General features: G+C 40.2%; 1 protein-coding gene across 1 annotated transcript in view; it reads right to left on the bottom strand.

Annotated features, from left to right (window-relative positions):
• The window catches only part of LOC121379052 (receptor-type guanylate cyclase Gyc76C-like), a 158,112-nt gene that overhangs the window by 58,240 nt on the left and 78,062 nt on the right, over positions 1-21,810 (bottom strand). The window contains exons 3-4 of the mRNA XM_041507500.1: positions 2,631-2,934; positions 496-648 (exon numbers count right to left, since the gene is read on the bottom strand). Coding sequence (XP_041363434.1) covers positions 496-648; positions 2,631-2,934 — 457 coding nt within the window. The remainder of the gene's footprint in view (positions 1-495; positions 649-2,630; positions 2,935-21,810) is intronic.

Below are 21,810 nucleotides of genomic sequence, written 5' to 3'. Positions count from 1 at the left end.
ACCTCATGCGAGAACTCTAGCGAGTTAGATCATCGCCTTCTAGAGGAACAAGGACCGGGATGTGTAGGTGTACAGTAAAATAAGTTGAAAGATAAAAGGAGATGGGAAAGCAACAAACAAAACACAAACAAAAAACCCCCAAACAACAACACCAAAAAAGCAACAACAAAAAGCAACAATAACCCAAAACAGACGTATTTCAGAGGAAAGAAATCAATGTGGGTAATACTCCCCACTCTTAGAATTGTACGGAATTAAATGTCTCGGCTACTACACTGTGATGAACTGCGCAACTATAAACCAAGTTTGGTTGATCTAGGATTGTAAGAAACAGATCTCAAAGCGAAACGTACACAAAACTTTAACGATAAAGTTGACACTGGTGCTGCTGTCGTAAAATTAAAACCTAGACCCTATGTCTCGCCTTTGTAAAGGCGACACAAAACGCAAAACATACAAAAGAGAAAAAAATCCCAACATCAACACGCGTCTCACGTTTGAAGTATCTGTGACTCTCATCCTCGTCATCGTCGAATGTGTTGTGGTCCACGTAGATGACGACGTAGTCGCCGGTGTCGAGCAGACCGCGGTCGAAGAGGTTCGTCATGAGGTCGACGACGGCGTTCAAGTCGCCGAGAAACACGTACACTGGAAAACAGAACAGAAACACGTACACTGAAAAACAGATAGGAAACACGTACACTGGAAAATAGAACTGAAACACATACACTAGAAAACAAATAGGAAACACGTACACTGGAAAATAGAACAGAAACACGTACACTGGAAAATAGAACAGAAACACGTACACTGGAAAGCACAACAGAAACACGGACCCTGGAAAACAGAACACAAACATGTACAATGGAAAATAAAGAACAGAAACATGTACACTGGAAAACAAAACAGAAAGACGTACACTGGAAAACAGAACAGAACCACGTACACCAGAAAACAGAACAGAACCATGTACACTGGAAAATAGAACAGAAACACGTACACTGGAAAATAGAACAGAAACTCGTACAATGGGAAACAGAACAGAAACACGTACACTGGAAAACAGAACAGAAATACGTACACTGGATAACAGAACAAAAACACGTACACTGGAAAATAGAACAGAAGCACGTACACTGGGAAACAGAACAGAAACACGTACACTGGAAAACAGAACAGAAACACGTACACTGGATAACAGAACAAAAACACGTACATTGGAAAATAGAACAGAAACACGTACACTGGAAAACAGAACAGAAACACGTACACTGGATAACAGACCAAAAACACGTACACCGGAAAATAGAACAGAAACACGTACACTGGAAAATAAAACACAAACACGTACACTGGAAAATACGACCAGAACCACGTACACTGGAAAACAGAACAGAAACACGTACACCGGAAAACAGAACACAAACACGTACACTGGAAAATGGAACGGAAACATGTACACCGGCAAACAGAACACAAACACGTACACCGGAAAACAGAACAGAACCCTGTAACAGGTAGTGGGGAATTGATAATATATCAATTATCAACCCAACATAAGTCATAATTAAGTATTGCAACGCGGGTACACAGATTACAGAACACAAGAAATACGAAGAAAAAGGAGAAATAGCAGAAGAAAAAGCAGACAAAGAAATGCAAGAAGAAGAAAAATTAAGAAAAGAAATCTCTTACCATTTCCACAAAACGTGCTACGTACGTGTATCACATAGAGAATACTACATGAGTGGCCTTTAGATGCCGTTTATCTTGCAACGAGTTGTTTAAAAATTTATGTTTTTAAACAACGAGTTGTAAAATAAATACTATCTAACAGACACGAATGTAGCATTTTATTTCTGACATATCTTTAGAAAACATTTTTATAATAAATTTAAACGCCTTTTCCATCTAAAACCTATGTACGGACCTAGTGCTTATAGTTAACTTGAGCGTCACAGACAATTCGATTTCAGATTAACTTATACGTCACAAAGTGATCGATTCGACCGTGTTTTTGTTTTTTCATTGGATGGTATGGCATTGGTGACCTGGTCATCACCTAGGAGCAACCAATCGTGTGTCTTTAAAATGTTATCGCACATGTATATGTGTGTTAACACTATATGTGCTATAAAAATAACGAATGATGTTCTCACCAACGGGTGTGCAAGAAAATACATTTAATAAAATTAAGGCAGTCAGAACGTAATTTGATATTTCTCGGGGGTTTAGTCTGCTGGGCGGCTATGGCATGCTACAGTAACCAGCAGTGTTAGGACAACTCTATTCTCGTCTCCCAAATAGTCTAATACTGATCTATTTTAAGTTAAGTTTAAAGTATCTGAAATAAGACATTGCGTAGTTTATTTGTATTTATATGAAAGTTTAATTAATACATTATTATTATGTCATGCATTGATTTTGTCCATAACGCATGTTTTGGTTTTCTCTCTCAACATGGGTTGCGTGTTTTGCAAATGATAGATCGGAATAAGCAAACATTTAAGTTTAAGAAGCCACGTTTTCATACTGCCTTAAGATAGATACCGAACACATTTCAATATACAGGTATATATTTTTATATATATAATCTAATCATTTCCAAATTTTATTGTATTCGTTCCAACCTCGAGTGCCGACATAGGTTGCGTCCACTATTCCTGGAAATGGGTTGCCCACCGTGAGCGGGTAGTGCGGTTCCCTGTAGTTGCGCCTGTCGTTGAGGGTGATGTTGTACAGGGTAGACAACTCTATGAGGTAATCGGCTATCGTCTGCTGCTGGTGCGTGTCTCCCGCCACCAGGGTGTACATGCGCCAGTTGAAGTGCAGCAGGAGCGAGATGATCGACTTGGTCACCTGTTTGGCGGGAGGGTACGTCCGAGCGAACGTCGGGTACAGCGTCTTGTCCGACACCGCGTGGTCAGCACACTTCTGTAAACATGGACGCAAAGTTAGTGGTAAGTCGTAAGGAGGAATAATGGAAACTATAAAACGACCACGTTCACACTTTACTATCCAGCCAACGAAATCAATCAAATTGAATTAATCAAACCCAGCCCAACAACCTAACCATGCCCAGTCCAACCTAACCATGCCCATGCCGAGTCAAACCCAAGCAACCAACCAGCCAATCATTCAGCCCAACCAACGACCAACCAACAAGCCATCATATCACATCGCCACAACCGACGACCAACCAACAAGCCATCATATCACATCGCCACAACCGACGACCAACCAACAAGCCACCATATCACATCGCCACAACCGACGACCAACCAACAAGCCACCATATCACATCGCCACAACCGACGACTAACCAACAAGCCACCATATCACATCGTCACAACCGACGACCAACCAACAAGCCACCATATCACATCGCCACAACCGACGACCAACCAACAAGCCACCATATCACATCGCCACAACCGACGACCAACCAACACGCCATCATATCACATCGCCACAACCGACGACCAACCAACACGCCATCATATCACATCGCCACAACCGACGACCAACCAACAGGCCATCATATCACATCGCCACAACCGACGACCAACCAACAGGCCATCATATCACATCGCCACAACCGACGACCAACCAACACGCCATCATATCACATCGCCACAACCGACGACCAACCAACAAGCCATCATATCACATCGCCGCAACCAACGACCAACCAGCAAACCATCATATCACATCGCCACAACCAACAACAGTACGAGTATCACCAAGAAACAAGGTTGCAATACTAAGTGATGCCGTAAGCAGGTTAGCGAGATTCACATATGGTACAAAAGGCAGCAATGCCATTCTGCAAATACTAATAATAGCGTGGATCTGTCAGCCAAATGAAGAAAGTCCATGTTTACTTAACTAACTTGGCAACATACGTTTTGATGTTAATATTAATGTTATAGTATAAAACAATACAAGGGCCATAAACATGGGTAAATCGCCATGAATGTCAAATGATCTGAAACAGTACTTGATAAACCTATACACACAATTTCATCTCAATATCTCGAGAATATGTGAAAAAACAACATTTGGAAAACTATATGTGAGAAAGACGGACGGAATTACAGACATACATAAGGACGGAGACAAAACTATATGCCCCTCCGGTTGGACCGGTAAGGGACTTAAAATACAAGTCTGGATAAAAATATTACTTTATTTCGTTTCTAAACAATTACTCCCACCCCACCATATTATCACGTCAAAGACACAACCACGCACATCCAAATAAACAGAAATTCACAGCCACACACACAGCCGCAAACACCGCCACACACACAGCCGCAAACACCGCCGCACAAGGCCGCAAACAGCCACACGCACAGCCGCAAATACAGCCACACACACACGCCGCAAACACCGCCATACTTACGGCCGCAAACAGCCACACACACGGTTGCAAACAGCCACACGCACAGCCGCAAACACAGCCATACACACGCCGCTAACACCGCCACACACACACGGCCGCAAACACAGCCACATACACGACCGCAAACACAGCCACATACACGGCCGCAAACAGCCACACACACGGCCACAAACAGCCACACACACGGCCGCAAACACAGCCACACACACACGGCCACAAACAGCCACACACACGGCCGCAAACTCAGCCACATACACGACCGCAAACACAGCCACATACACGGCCGCAAACAGCCACACACACGGCCACAAACAGCCACACACACGGCCGCAAACACAGCCATATACACGGCCGCAAACACAGCCACATACACGGCCGCAAACAGCCACACACACGGCCACAAACAGCCACACACACGGCCGCAAACACCGCCACACACACGGCCGCAAACACCGCCACACACATGACCGCAAACAGCCACATACACGGCCGCAAACACAGCCACACACACGGTTACAAGTTTTATAATGCTCCCGTGTCATCGATCTCCAAACTTCTTAATATCCTTGTATAATAATCTGTCTGGATGTGGCCATAAGAAGTAATTTACAGCTGCCCGTGGGCCAGTATTCCGCATCTGAAACGGCCTGACTACCAGTTAAATAGTGAAGCGCCTCTGGGATTTTGTGTGCAACATCCCCATCCTCAGACTCATCGATATCCGTTGGTCACATCACTTCCAATGTCCACAGTTTGATGACCGACCAATGCTGAAGGCCAGTTGCAGACATCAAGATAACTCGAGCATTGCGAAAAAGTCAAAGAAATCCAAGTTTGAGCTGTAGGCTTCAACCTTTCTAAGTTGAGTTGACATCAGATCAGGGTTATTACTGCCAGACAGAGGTTGCCATATACTCGGGAGACTTTAAGGCTATTGAACTATTCTTCGAACACTTGTCCCCCCCCCCCCCCCCCCCCCCAACTATTTGTGACTATAAGGTTGAATAAAGCCTGTTCGATAGTACATAAGTATATTTGGTGGCTGATTATCGGACTAGGTCTAATTTCAAAGTTCAGAATGATTATTTGTTCGCTGGAATAGGTCTAATTGTGTTTTCATAAATGTTTACATATCTACAAAGACACAAATCTGATGAGATACTTACTGATACCAATATAAAGAATATTCATCACAAAGTTACCAAGACAAAGCGTACAATATAGGGAATATTCATTTCGTTATGTAATTCATTGCTAACATGACGCAACAATATTTAACAAAAGATGCCACTCCATACAAAGCGGAGCTAACCACTGTAATCTTTACTTATATATGAAGTTGATAAGAAAGACGGGAACATATTTCGTTTACCTTGGTCTGTATTCGCTCGTGTCAACACTAATGCTATAACATGTTACAAGCTATAAAGCATTCTATATGAAAAACAGGGAATAGCGAAATTAGTCACAAGTCACATTTAAAACCAACCAGTGCCATACAACTGGTAAATCAAAAAGCCGTCCTGTCCTGTCTGTGGGAAAGTGCATATAAATGTTCGCTTACTGTTAATGGAACACAAATGTAGCGGGTTTCCTCTGACAATTACGTGTCAGAATGACCAAGTGTTTGACATCCAACATCTGATGATGAACTGATCAAACTGCTATAGTGGTGTCTTTAAACAAAACACACTTTAACTTTTGAGTAGTGCGGGGGTCTTCTTATTCGGTCTTAAAATATTACCGAATACGAATACGAATACGAATACGGTAATACGTTAATTTTGTTATGTTAATATTCTCGTATTTACATCTTTTTCCCGAAGACAACGAAACACGAGATGTTTTTATTATTTGTGTTTTGTTTTATTTCAGCTCGCCTCCCGCTGTTGGTGGTATACTCATTACAGGTTGGTAGCATGCAATGTGTGTATTACAGCGAGTCAGAACTAACAAATGACAGACATTTTCAGAAAACCTATCGATTTACCAACGAAACGTGAAGTAAAAGAAATGTTTTTGTGGACAATCGTGTCAAAATGCTAAACAAGATATGACAAATATCTAATCACTAAGATAATGATTTCGCTTTTACTACCGCAAGGTGTCTCCATCTTGGAAGAACATTTTGATTCTTGAATTATAGTAAAAGTTAAAGTTTATTTTGTTTAACGACACCACTAGACCTGCTAATGAAAAAAATGTAGCGGGTTCCTTCTGAAGACTAAAGTTTCACAATGACCAAATGTTTGATATCCAATAGTGGATTTGCGATAACAAAGAATACATCAGAGATGTTCCGAATAGTCGGTATCTAATATTTTTAATCGTTAGAAGGTACATACGACTACCGTAAGGAAGCTGTTTAGAACGTTAAAAAATGTGTTTTGTTTAGCGACATCATAAGAACACATTGATTTATTAATCATCGAATATTGGATGTGAAACGTTTTGTAATTTTCACATACAGTCCTAGAGTCAAATACCCGCTACATTTTTTAATTAGCTGCAAGGGTTCATTAAACATACACCATCCAATGAGCCAACTGACGGGGATCGATCCCAGACCGACCGCTCATCAAGCGAGCACTTTGCCACTGGGCTACGTCCCGCTACGTTTTAGAACGGGTCTAAAGCTTACGTGTGCTAACTGTAAAACTCGTCGTTTGTCACTACCATCATCCTTAGCTACGATTATTTCGCGGAGCGAGACCCATGGACTATTTTGGGTGAACATCTAACGGGACTCGATTAGTTTAAGTATAACTTGAGCTGGCTATCAAAAGAAACATTTTCGAACTTTACTTCTGAAATACATTAAGCCAACGGATATTTTTGAAGTAATGGAACCTCCTCCAAAACGATCATGTCCCACAAAAATCTGTGGAGTATTCATTTTTCTGTCGGCCAGCGTGAAATTGCAAGTAAAACCTGAATTCAACATTGTAAAGGTTTTGACACAATTAAACTATATGAAAGTTTTATTTTATTTTTTTATTATTATTTTTTTTATTGTCCCAGATCACAAACATAGCAGTGTCAGGGATGGGAGCCCCAAATCACTGCTGTACATATAATAAATATACACCACATATATCCATACACAAACAAATACGTACACACGTACCCGGATGTCCTCCGATACATACACATATGTACATACATAGATTCACACATACATATATTATGCAAAAAGGCATCAATGTAAGTGGGTACAAGAGTAGTAAATATACATACATAAAAAAAATATAAACTATATAAAAGTTAACGTAATTTGTAAAAACAAGCCCTTTGATTGAGTATATTTTTGCAGTCCAACCCCCAAACTCCCACCCTGATTTTACAAATATAATTTTTTGTTTTGTTTTACATGTACAAAGTTTAAAAGCTGAGTTGATACCCACACAAACCACCGGGGTTTATTTAATGATTATATAATTTGCTATTCAAGGCAATAAACTTAAAAAAGTGAACAAAACAGTGACATGTTTAAATATTCAAAAAAGAAAAGAAAAAAAAGATTACAAATCCACGCTAATAATAAACATCACATAATCTGGTCAGTGAATAAAGCAGTGACAAGCTCACATAGTACAAATACTTTTTTAAAAACCTGGCTGCTCGTTTTTCAATTTTAAAGTTTCTTTTCGTTCCTTGAAATTGATCACATTGAGCGGGTGACTGACTGAGAAATGTTTTATAGAAATAAATTGAAATTATTTACTTTTATTTTGTGGACATTGGGAAAATGTCAATTCCATACGACATAATCAAATCATTAGATCTAAGATGAGCCAATGCCGTTTTGTGTCCAAGTGGCATTCCATTGCGAAAAGTCTTTCCAAGCGCATTAAGCCAGCGATCTTTTGATTGGTAGATTGTAAAAAAGTTTTTCGAATGCGTTATGCCAGCGGTCTTTTGATTGGTAGATTGCGAAGAGTTTTTCCGCTTGTGTTATGCGAGCCATGTTTTAATTGAAAGACTGCGAAGTCTTTCTAAAATGCGTTATGCTAGTGGTGTTTTGATTGGTAGAATACGAGGCATCTTTCCTTATGCGTTTTGCTAGTGGTGTTATGATTGGTAGAATGCAACGTCACCTGAATACCTGTCTTCAGTTAGATCTGCTTATGGAGACCTATATAATCGCAGTAGCCATTAATATGTAATTTCATTTATTATTGTGCAGACGTGCAAATGATGTCTGAACATATCAACCAAATGTAATGTTCTTTATAGATAAAGCAAAGTAAAGTTTGTTTTATTTAACGACGCCACTAGAGCACATTGATTTTTTATCTTATCATCGGCTATTGGACGTCAAACATATGGTCATTCTGACATTGTTTTTAGAGGAAAACCGCTGTCGCCACATAGGCTACTCTTTTTACGACAGGCAGCAAGGGATCTTTTATTTGCGCTTCCCACAGGCAGGATAGCACAAACCATGGCCTTTGTTGAACCAGTTATGGATCACTGGTCGGTGCAAGTGGTTCACACCTACCCATTGAGCCTTGCGAAGCACTCACTCAGGGTTTGGAGTCGGTATCTGGATTAAAAATCCCATGCCTCGACTGGGATCCGAACCCAGTACCTACCAGCCTGTAGACCGATGGCCTGCCACGACGCCACCGAGGCCGGTATTTATAGATAAAGCAGCCAACACACGTCTTTTTCTCTGGGGCGCGACGTAGCCCAGTGGTAAAGCGCTCGCTTGATGCGATGTTGGTCTAGGGTCGACTCCCGTCGGTGGATCATTTGTGCTATTTCTCGTTCCAGTAAGTGAACCACGACTGGTTTATCAAATGCCTTGGTATGTGCTATCCTGTCTATGGGATGGTGCATATAAGGCCCCGTATCCATAGACTGTTCCCTTGTGGTGTGTTCCCTTGTTCCGTGTTCGCTTGACCGTGTAACGCGCCATATAGATAATGAACCTTTGTTTTGCTTATTGGCCGTTCCCATAGGTTGAACCCGGGGAACATGTGGCCTTGTGCACGTCACGTCACCTACTGACCGGGAACACAGGGAATGAAAATGTTCATTCTTTTTCATACGCCACAAGAGCGTACAAGCCACTTTGGTGTTAATAGTCATGTGAAACTATTCTCAGTTTGAGTGAAGTTGAATTTATTGAGGTGAGAGGACATGAGCTGCTGTAGGACCCTAAAAATAAGGATTACCATGACAATTGTAAACAAAATAATTTTTGCATTAAAAGCTTTTGTGATTTCCTTGATTTCCATTCTGTTCAACGTTTGTTTTATAAATAATCACGTGGTGATAAGTAGAATAAATCAGTAGTGCACAAGCCACAGGGAACATGCTATGGAGACAGAGTATACAAGGCCAGGTCACGAGGTCACAACGCCACAAGGTCATAAGTTCACAAGGGAACAGCCTATGGATACGGGGCATCGACTAATTTATTCTACGTAGCACAACGTGATTATCTTATAAAACAAACGTTGAACAGAATGGAAATCAAGGAAATTATTTTGTTTACAACTAAAGGATGAACCGAACTAGGCCTATTGGTGTTTGTCATGGTAATCCTTATTTGTAGGGTCCCACAGCAGCTCATGTCCTCTCACCTCCTCAATAAATTCAGCTTCACTCGTATTGAGAATAGCTTCACATGACTATCAACACCAAAATGGCTTGTACTCTTGTGGTGTATGAAAAATAATGATCATTTTCATTCCTTGTGTTCCCGGTCAGTAGGTCACAAGTGCCGTGCACAAGGCCACGTGTTTCCAGGGTTCAATCTATGGGATCGGCCACTAAGCAAAACGAAAGTTCATTGTCTATGTGTCGCGTCACAAGGTCACAAGCGAACACGGAACAAGGGAACACACCACAAGCGAAGGATACGGGGCCATCCTTGCCACTAATGGAAAAATGTAGCAGATTTCCTATCTGAGACTATATGTCAAATTACCAAATGCTTGACATCCAACAGCCGATTATTAATAAATCAATGTACTCTAGTAATGTCGTTAAACAAAACAAACGTTAACTTTTCTTTTTCTCTGCATGTCTGTATCTCTCTCGCTCTCTACCCATTGAGCCTTGCGGAGCACTCACTCAGGGTTTGGAGTCGGTATCTGGATTAAAAATCCCATGCCTCGACTGGGATCTGAACCCAGTACCTACCAGCCTGTAGACCGATGGCCTAACCACGACGCCACCGAGGCCGGTCGAATTAAACATTTCCAAATAAGGTTTTGTTTCACAAATTACAAATTGTCGTCTGTCCCTGCTTCCGTGACTACGATCACTCCTGGGTCATCCCTAAGACCTCCTCATCTCGTTAATATTCAACGTCCGTGGACTGATAAGCCTGCAGACATTTATAATTTATTTACAGTGATGCAAGAACACGAGCTAACATGTTCTATTCAGCCGCACTAAAACACAGACATCGCTATCGGAAGACATAAATCGTCTCAGTACTTCGTCAATGTCTAGCGACTCTTGAAAACCTTAAAACGCTATAAAAGCCAAAGAAGTTGGTAAGACGTTGATAAAAACCTTTTTTTTTTTTATTGAAAGTCAGTTTATTACAACCTTTTCGAATCCATCTTCATCAATAAAGGCATTATTTCCATTTCCTTCCATTCTATGATTGACGTTTCAAAACTCATGGTATGTGTTATCACCATGTCTCCAGGAAAGTGCATCTAATTGTATTTTGACTGTTAACCGAAAATGATCACTGAATGGTGTGCTATAGATATTATAGAAGCAACATTCCGGGCATATGTGCTAGAAAGTAAGTAGGAAATTTAGACTGTGACGAACGACGTTTTTTAGTGAGGTCAGGTCATGCTTCAACGAAAAATACAATCTAAATTTATTTGTTTTGCTTTGAGCAGGGTGGGCATTCGACCCCCAAATCCACCACTGCACACGCGCCTCCATTCCATTCGTTATTTGATCATTCATAATACGTGTGACAAAAAATATAGCTTTTAAAAAAATTCAATTAATTGCATACATTTCTGCGTCATTATCTCATTTTGTTAAAGACTCTTAAAGCTGTAATCTCCATATATGGTTTCTGTTTAAGCATTTACAACGATATCACGTGGTTTAGTTTTCTGGTCTTGGCGCAACATTCTTTGTTATTCATGACTACAACTGCCATCAGGGGAGGGACGTAGCCCAGTGGTAAAGCGCTCACTTGAGGCGCGGTCGGTTTGGGATCGATCTCCGTCGGTGGGCCCATTGCGCTATTTCTCATTCCAGCCAAATGCATCACGACTGATATATCAAATGCCCTGGTATGTGTTATCCTGTCTGTGGGAACGTACATATATAAGATCCTTTGCGCAATTAGAAAAAAATGTAGCGAGTTTCCTCTGATGACTAGGTGTCAGAATTACCAAATGTTTGACATCCAATAGCCGATGATTAATTAATCAATGTGCTCTAGTGGTGTCCTAATTACCAAATGTTTGACATCCAACAGCCGATGATTAATTAATCAATGTGCTCTAGTGGTGCCGTAATTACCAAATGTTTGACATCCAACAGCCGATGATTAATTAATCAATGTGCTCTAGTGGTGCCGTAATTACCAAATGTTTGACATCCAACAGCCGATGATTAATTAATCAATGTGCTCTAGTGGTGCCATAATTACCAAATGTTTGACATCCAACAGCCGATGATTAATTAATCAATGTGCTCTAGTGGTGTCGTAATTACCAAATGTTTGACATCCAACAGCCGATGATTAATTAATCAATGTGCTCTAGTGGTGTCGTAAACAAAACAAACTTCAAATTACTGTCAGCATGGCAAACAAATGTGTGCATAGTAAAATAAGAAATGTGCAGTTTATGTAAATATTATTATCTTGCTGCAAATTTGAGAAATAGCTGTATTTAATAGGCTTTTTTTTATGCACTCCCACAGCTCGTATAATATAATTATATCAATTTATGTACATCACCACTGTTTACCTGCATGTATATATCATTATTCTGTACTGATAAGCTTTTAGCTCAAAGTCAATAAAGAAATTGAATGTATTCAGCTGGTCAAAAAGGTCACTATTAAACTATAACAGGAGTAGTTTTCAGTATGTTTTCGGCGGACAGGGACTAGTTGTCCCTACGACTCAGCAATACAAGCAACACGGTGTTCGTCATATCGAAGCTCTCAGGATAGGAACAATCTGATCTTGGTTTTGCCGTACATGTTAATAACAATGGCGACAAGACTTGTTGTTTTGCATCAAGGCTATTTGCAGTATCTGCTAATAAAAAAAGTACGTGAGTTCGTTAAAACTGTAATTGTGTTCGTGATTTCGAATAAAGCTCGACAAGGATTGGAATCCAAGATCCCGGCTTTCTAACACAAGTCACAGACAGCCTTAACACCCCTTAAATAATACCGATTTACATACTAGCATATCCTCGATCAAACTTTAGAGCGTGATCGGCAAACAGCATGGAATGAAAACACTTTTAATAAATCGGAGACGCCGCTGCTTAAAGATCTAACATAGACGGCTTTGTCAAAATATTTGACTGAACTTAGTTTTATGGATGTAGGGAATAGTTGCAGTCCTGTCTCCGAAATGTCTTCAAATCCACATTGATCATCTGTCTAACCAAAACACGAATCGTGCACACAGAAAGGCATGTCTTGTTGGCAGCAATAATGTTTGTGTAGTGTTGATTACGACTGGTGTTACAACGATTAAAAATGAAGTCACATATCGCAGCCTCCTCGCAATACTATTAAAGGGTCTACACCACCAAAATGAAATCCACAAACGACAATAGTAACATAAGCTGCTAGATGCGACCTTTCAGTTGACAGGAAGTAATTCAATTCAGTGACACCCCGGACATCTCAAGCAGTTCATAGAAGAAACAAAAACAACACTGTCTGAAGAATAAAATTTATTTTGTTTGACGATACCACTAAAGCACATTAATATATTAATCTTCGGCTATTGGATGTCAAACATATGATAATTTTGACATGCAGTCTTAGACAGAATACCCGATACTTCCATTAAGAGCAAGTGACCTTTTATATGCACAATCCCATAGATAAGATAACACATACTACAATCTTTGATATACCAGTCGTGGTGCACTGGCTGAAGCGAGAAATAGCCAAATGGGCGTCTGACGAATACTAGCTGATAAATATATAGAAGTTCCAATCAAGTTGCCTGACGTTACTTGCCAGATAAAATGACAACAGGTCCAGTCTCTTAACTCGCCAATAATTGGCAAACATGGCAGTTGTTAAAGAGGCATGATCGGGAGGGCGAACGATCGCAGTCATTCGTTTTTGCGCCACACGTTAGATGAATGTAATATTTGGCACACACCTACTGACAAACACAGACTCGGCAGTCGCGTCGGCGTTAACAGGGCCGTAGCTATTGGGGAGAGAAGGGGGAGAAGGGCAGTTGCCCCCGTTCAAAAAAAAAAAAAAAAAAAAAAAAAAAAAAAATCCGGTAAATATAATAGAAATGTACTGATTATTGATATTGACGTTTAAAGTATGTAACCTCCCTGAAAAATTCCTGGAGGGATGTCTTCCAAGAATTCATCAGCTTTCTCTCCCCCCCCCCAACCCCCCCCCCCCCAAACCAAACAACAACAAAAAAGAGAAAAAAGGCAAAAACTCAAACAAAACAACATCACTAGAGCACACTGATTTATTAATTATCGGCTATTAGATGTCAAACATTCGGTAATTCTGACATAGTCTTAGCGAGGAAACCTGCTACATTTTTCCATTAGTAGCAAGAGATCTTTTATATACACCATCCCACAGACAGAATAGCACATACCATGGCCTTTGATATTGCAGTCGTGGAGCACTGGCTGGAACGAATGATATGATAAAAGACGATGGTGTCATTCAAATTATTCGCGAGCACTCAACCTCTTGAACACGCGCCTTCGGAGAAGCATGTACCTGAGCGAAATGTAGATCAGAGGACACACCTACTTAGTTTTTTCCCGTTCTAACCTGTGATTCACGACTGGAATATCGAAAACCGTAGTATTATTCCGCCTGTTCTAAATTTCCTATAAAAAAACCGTATTGTTGTTGTTGTTGTTGATAATAAAAGTAGTAATATGGCAGCTTCGGGATTTTCTGTTGGCCTCTGTACCAAATGTGGCAATTACAGTACCAAAGCAGCGTCTGTAACAAGACGCCATTCCTCTACCACTCGTGTAATTTTGGAATTAACTTGTGTTAGACACGAAATAGCCATTAACAAGTACGGTTTGTACTGAATTCGGTGAATATTTCTTTTAAATATTAATTTCCAAAATAAAGCTCGTTCAGAAATAGTGTTTATTGATCTGTTTGTTTTGCACGCCTGTTTGTTTTGTTTGGCAAATCAAAACTTGCACCTGGCTAAATTTTCCCTGCAAAGAATTTACCACCCAATTGCTAGTATGTTTTGTTACCCTGCTAAAAGCATGTATATTATGCACTATATGTTATACTTTGATATACAGTTTTATATTTATACAACCCTCTAGTAAACAATTCTTTCGAATATGTATTTGCCTTTTTATTGTTGTTCTCATATGACGTTGTTCAATGACCAGGGTGAACGAACTGTTCTGTTCTACGTTTTGCCACTGGGGGGGGGGGGGGGGGGGGGGGGGAGTGGAGGCGGGACGTAGCCCAGTGGTAAAGCGCTCGCTTGATGCGCGGTTGGTTTGGGATCGATCCCCGTCGGAGGGCCCATTGGGCTATTTTTCGTTCCAGCCAGTGCACCACGACTAGTATATCAAAGGCAGTGGTATGTGATATCCTGTCTGTGGGATGGTGCATATAAAATATCCCTTGCTACAAATGGAACAATGTAGCGGGTTTCCTCTCTAAAACTATTATATCAAAATTACCAAATGTTTGAAGAAAGGAAACGAAAAGAATGAAAAGTAAAGGAATGTTTTATTTAACGACGCACTCAACACATTTTATTTACTGTTATATGGTGTCGGTCATATGGTTAAGGACCACAGAGATAATTTGGGAGCAAACCCGCTGTCACCACTCCATGGGCTACTCTTTTCGATTAATTAGCAGCAAGGGATCTTTTATATGTACTATCCCACAGATATGATAGTACATACAACGGCCATTGTTACATCAGTTGTGGAGCACTGGCTGGAACGAGAAATTGCACAATCGGCCCACCGATGGGGATCGATCTTAGATCAACCGCGCATCAGTGGAATGCTTTACCACTGGACTACTACCCGTCCCGGTAAGATATAAAGATCCCCCCCCCAAAAAAAAAAAAAAAAAAAAAAAAAAAACATCATTTCCTTCTCTACGTTGTGACAAACAGATAAGTACTACATTAATTTCTATTTAGTTGAAAGAATACAGCTTCAAGCAACAAGTAATTTAGTACTGAATTTCTAACATTGCAGTTTTTACTTGATGTAGAAAGCACAACCTTCAATTACGTCTAGGATCATCATAAAATATTTTACAATATCAGCGCTGGAAACAGGATATTACAAACCAAATGATACCCTTTTAGCATGTCGCCTCGCCCGACAACGTGGCAGGTTTTTTAAATTAAGTTTATGGTATGATATGATATTAAAATTAGCGTGCTCGTGATCAATCCAATTAAGTTTCAAACATCTTGCCTTGGCTATAAAAATAAAAGATAAAAGGAAAAACATAAGGAAGAACGAACATAAAATGAAAAGCTGTGAAAAAAAAAGATGAAGTATGATAACTTAGTTTTATTCTCTATCTAATACTGTAGAGTGGAACCTGCTAAAACTGACCTCGCTTAAGGCTTATATAGACTGGATGCGACGCGTGCGTGCGGTCCAACTGCTGCGCCTGATGCGTGTGAAGCGTCTGCGGTTTACGTTTTGGGCATGCCTGCATCCAGTCTAGACGCTCTCATTGAAACTAATGTATTTCGATATTGTTTTAGCTGGACCGCACGCACGCGCCGTATCAAATGTATATGAGTGTTTAAACAACAACCTGTCTCATGGCACATAGTAATTATTCCATGTCATCCACTATAGTTTCAAACAGAACTATATTAAACAGCTAATGTTTCAAAGAAACCACTATTTGAAACACCGTATGTGTCTGCTTAACACGGGCTCGACTGTATCCAAATGGAGCGCTCGTAAAACACATTTTAAAGTACAAAGTATATTAAACGAGTTCCCGTAAAATATATTGATGGAAAGAAATAAGGGAGCACATAAAAAATAAAAGCAAATATTAACTGCAACTAAAACCCTCACCAACAGTATCAGAAAGTTAACTGTATGTCTGACTGTCAATCCCACAGTATAACATCAATTCCACATTACATCTTTGTATTTTATACAGGCATGAATAATCTGCTTGTGATTTAAATTTGGTCTCAAATATAATGTGTTCCCTTATTTCTTTCCATCAGTATATGTTTGAGAAAAGAATGTGTTTTCAGTCGTACTTCGCCAATGTCAACTGCAGTACTCTCGCTGTTCATTGAGAGGACGGTAAAGCTCTCGCCAATGCCAACTGCAGTACTCTAGCTGTTCATTGAGAGGACGGTAAAGCTCTCGCCAATGTCAACTGCAGTGCTCTCGCTGTTCATTGAGAGGACGGTAAAGCTCTCGCCAGTGTCAACTGCAGTACTCTCGCTGTTCACTGAGAGGACGGTAAAGCTCTCGCCACTGTCAACTGCAATACTCTCGCTGTTCACTGAAAGGACGGTAAAGCTCTCGCCAGTGTCAACTGCAGTACTCTCGCTGTTCACTGAGAGGACGGTAAAGCTCTCGCCAGCCAATGTCAAATGCAGTACTCTCGCTGTTCATTGAGAGGACGGTAAAGCTCTCGCCTGATACGCTATCGGTCTAGGATCAATCCCCGTCGGTGGACCCATTGGGCTATTTCTCGTTCCAGCCAGTTCACCAGGATTGGTATATCAAAGGCAGTGGCATGTACTATCCTATCTGTAGGATGATGCATATAAAAGATTCGTTGCTACTAATAGAAAAATGTAGCGGGTTTCCTCTGTAAGACTATAATATGTCAAAATTACTAAATATTTGACACCCATTAGCTGATAATTAATAAATCAATGTGGTGGTCTAGTGGTGTCGTTAAACAAAACAAAACAATTTTAACTTTAATTATTCATCGAATATGGCACATTGGGTGTCCCGCAGTGAACATTTCAACTCAAAATTGAAGAGAAACTAAACAACAAAACTGTAAAAGAGTATAAACGAATAAAGAACGCACTCATTTTCATTTGCAGAGTATGTATGACTCCGAAATGTCATACAGCTCTCGAAGAAAAACCTTACGAAAAGATAAAATATTCTTCTAATGATGAAAAGAAAGTTTATTCAACTGTAATGGGATACACATGGAAGTGATAAAAGTCTCGTATATCATTTAGCTTTTAAAGTTCAAGTAAAAGTAACTGATAAGAGGTCATGGCCGCTCAAAAGACTTACCTTAGTGAAAACCCCCACAGAAAACAAGAAAGAAAGAAAAAATAAACATCTTTCCCAATGCGGTATAATAAAATTGTAAATGATATACATGTACGCAACTTTCGCCACTGCAAGCGAGATTTATTTTTTAAAGACCAGCCTTATCTACAATCTTTATAAGAGGATAAACTTCGACACACGGTTTTACACTTTACAGTGTTGCAAACATAAACACAAACATGCCAGTAATGTCCCTAAGTTCTTATCGAAAAGATATGGCGTTTTGAGTGTTATCGGAAAAAACTAGTTATTTGGTATCGAATATCTTGAGTTGAAACAACTTCTATATCCGAGTTCGAATAATTTCTATATTTGTGCTATAATTAGGAAATATTTGTTTTCTTTGAGAAAGGTAACGAACCCATACCGATGTTGAATTCACAAATATAGTACTTACAGGTTTTGCTTTGTATGGTGATATAAACCGTGGATAGCCTAGAAAATATGCTTTAAGAACATGTAAAACAATGCACGGACATCGTCATACCCTCAGCTATGTGTTATACAAGATTGCGGGAACAACGAAACATGGGGATGACACCTATGGAGTGTTCAGCCCAACAACAATATTTCAAACCATTAAGGCGTAGGTGTAAGACCACTATACGGACTTCTCTCACACTAACAACTAACCTGCTTTCCTGGACAGACAGCCAATATAGTCGATGTGTGTGCCCAGGACAGCGTGCTTGAACCTTAATTGAATATAAGTTTAAATGAATGAATGAAGGAAATGTTTTTTTTGACGACGCACTCAACACATTTTATTTACGGTTATATGGCATCAGGCATATGGTGAAGGACCACACAGATATAGAGGAACGCGCTGTCGCCACTTCATGGGCTCGATTAGCAGCAAGGAATCTTTTATACGCACCATCCAACAGACATGATAGTACATACCACGGCCTTTGTTACACCAGCACTGGCTGGAACGAGAAATAGACCAATGGGGCAACCGACGGGGATCGTTCCTGAACCGACCGTGCATCAAGGGAGCGCTTTACCACTGGGCTAAGTCCCGTCCCGAATATACGTTTAAATGAATGAATGTTTGTTATTTTTGTTTTAAAAGTTAACCCAAAGAATGAGAAAATGGTTCTCAGTTTTAAGAGCCCTGCATTATTTTTATTCAAGCAAATGCATGTAGAAATGATGTTTATCGGACTCGATGGCGTAAGTGATTAAGCCTTTGGATTTAACTCGGGCAAGTACTGGGTTCGCATCGCCGTAAGGGATTACACCTTGAATGAGTTTTCACCGCCCAGCAAAGACGTGTAAGGCGACTATATCGAATTCTTTGTCACTAACCTCTAACAATTAACTATTAACTCCAGACTGGACAGACAGACTCTAAAACCTGAGGCGTGTGCCCATGATAGCGTGCTTAAACATTAATGGGATTGAAGCACGAAAAGGTACTTTACAAAGAAGTGAGATTTAGGGTGCTAAAAATAGTTCTTCTTCGCGCCACAACTACAACCAGCAATTTGAACCTCACAGTGATATAATTATCATTCTGTAATTGAAAATTCGATCTAACGATAACGCATTTGAGGAAAGCCATGATAATAAGAGTGCAGACAGTTATCATTTTACTCAGTAATGCACCGCTAAGCCGAATCACCTTTATTGAACATTTCTAATACTTCGTAAGCCATCGGGTGATGATATTGTTAACGGCATCATTGGAAACATTTCAATTAGACAGACGGTGCTGCTTTGTTTTTGAGTTTTGTTTTTCGATGAATTACCAAGTATATACCCCGACAGGATTAGAACCAACGGCGCCGTTTTGCTTGGCATTTTACCGGTCTGTGGTCGTAAATGATCAGCCACGTAAAATTAAAGCATCGATGCCTGTTATCTCTGAGACTGTAATGGTTGAGCTGTGTTTTTAAGTGGTCATATAAAACAGTGTTCGCTGTTTAACGATTGCGCAGTTTGAAACTAGACTTGGAACACCACACACCATTCTTCGTTTCGTTATTTTGCATAGGCCGGTTTAGAACATAGAAGTTTCCGTTAAAAATTGTCTCGTGTCACAAAATGCACCACGGCTGGTATATCAAAGGCCGTGGTATGTGCTATCCTGTTTGTTTTCTCACTAAGACTTATGTCGTATTTCCAAATGTGTGACATCCAATAGCCGATGATTAATAAATCAATGTTCTCTACTGGTGTCGTTAAAGAAAACAAATTTTAACTTTAACACTTTTCATTGAAAACTAATATGAAATACAGAAATACCCTTTTCAAATCTTTCTTTGATGATTACAAATATATTCACCTGTGTAGTATTTTGACTACCCATTAGTTTGATATTCCTTATTATTTTTATTACCAAGTGATAACAATTGTGTATGGCGCATGCTCCCATTTACATAAAAGCAAGATGGAAGTGATCCTTAGATTTAAAGGTGGATAACTCAAATGATTTTGCAATAACCTATATTGATTTTTTTTTTTTTTTTTTTTTTTTGCATGGTTATAAACAAATTCCTGCTATCTCTGAGATTGATGCAGTTCGGCTGTATTTTAGAGTGGTTATATAAAACAGTGTACGGACTCCCATTTTGTGAAAGGGCGGGGGGGGGGGGGGGGGGGGGGGCGGCTGATTTTTGCCAGAATTAAACAAAAACGCCCGAATCTAGATAACATTATTTATTCATATTAGCATTAATGCCAAACAGCTATATAGGGTTGCAAATGAATCACTACTCATTTTCACATGGATTACATCTAATAGTGTGGGTAGATTGATGGAAATATATGGAGAAAAGGTTTCAGGCCAACTCATTTTGCACGAATATCTTTATCGCATTTGCCCGAATTTGATGATTTGCTCGAGCACGGAGGGGGGGGGGGGGGCAGTTGTCCCTCCTCCCCCCTCCCCCTGTCTCGTACGCTAATGTTGTCCGGTTTAGAACATAGGTCTTCAATGAACAGGCATTCTGACAGTACTGCTAAAGCAATACATGTCCCGTACTCAACACATTTTTCGTATCTCCTAAGTTGAAGGGCCATAACTCTGTAAAAAATCGCGATGAAAGTCTAATGCGATCTGTAACAGTACATGATAAAGTTATACACAAAATTCCAGATCAATATCTTAAGGCATTATGAAAAAACATCCGGAAAACCATATGTGGGACAGACGGACAGACGGACAGACAGAGAGAAGGACGGAGACGAAACCTATAATCTCCTCCGGTTAGACTGGTAGCGAACTAAAATTTAATATGAAATTTAGAAACGCTTTTTCGAATCTTTCTTTGGTGATAATTGGGGTTTTGACGTACAATAGCCGATGATAAGATAAAAAAACAATGTGTTCTAGAGGCGTCGTTAAATAAAACAAACTTTATAACTGGTGTAGATATTTGATATAATTACATCAGCCGAGGAGTAAGATCTGGAACGGGAAAAGTAAATACAAATATTCCTCTGAATGGAAAAAAGAAAGAAGTGTTTTATTTAACGACGCACTCAACACATTTTATTTACGGTTATATGGCGTCAGACATATGGTGAAGGACCACACAGATTTTGAGAGGAAACCCGCTGTCGCCACCACATGGGCTACTCTTCCGATTGGCAGCAAGGGATCTTTTATTTGCGCTTCCCACAGGCAGGATAGCACAAACCATGGCCTTTGTTGAACCAGTTATGGATCACTGGCCGGTGCAAGTGGTTTACACCTACCCATTGAGCCTTGCGGAGCACTCACTCAGGGTTTGGAGTGGGTATCTGGATTAAAAATCCCATGCCTCGACTGGGATCCGAACCCAGTACCTACCAGCCTGTAGACCGATGGCCTGCCACGACGCCACCGAGGCCGGTCCTCCTCTGAATGGAGTTACCCACCATCAAACATAT

The sequence above is a fragment of the Gigantopelta aegis genome, chromosome 8 (genome assembly GCF_016097555.1).
Source record: "Gigantopelta aegis isolate Gae_Host chromosome 8, Gae_host_genome, whole genome shotgun sequence".
Classification (NCBI taxonomy): Eukaryota; Metazoa; Mollusca; class Gastropoda; order Neomphalida; family Peltospiridae; genus Gigantopelta; species Gigantopelta aegis.
This window is presented reverse-complemented; position numbering and strand designations above follow the sequence as displayed.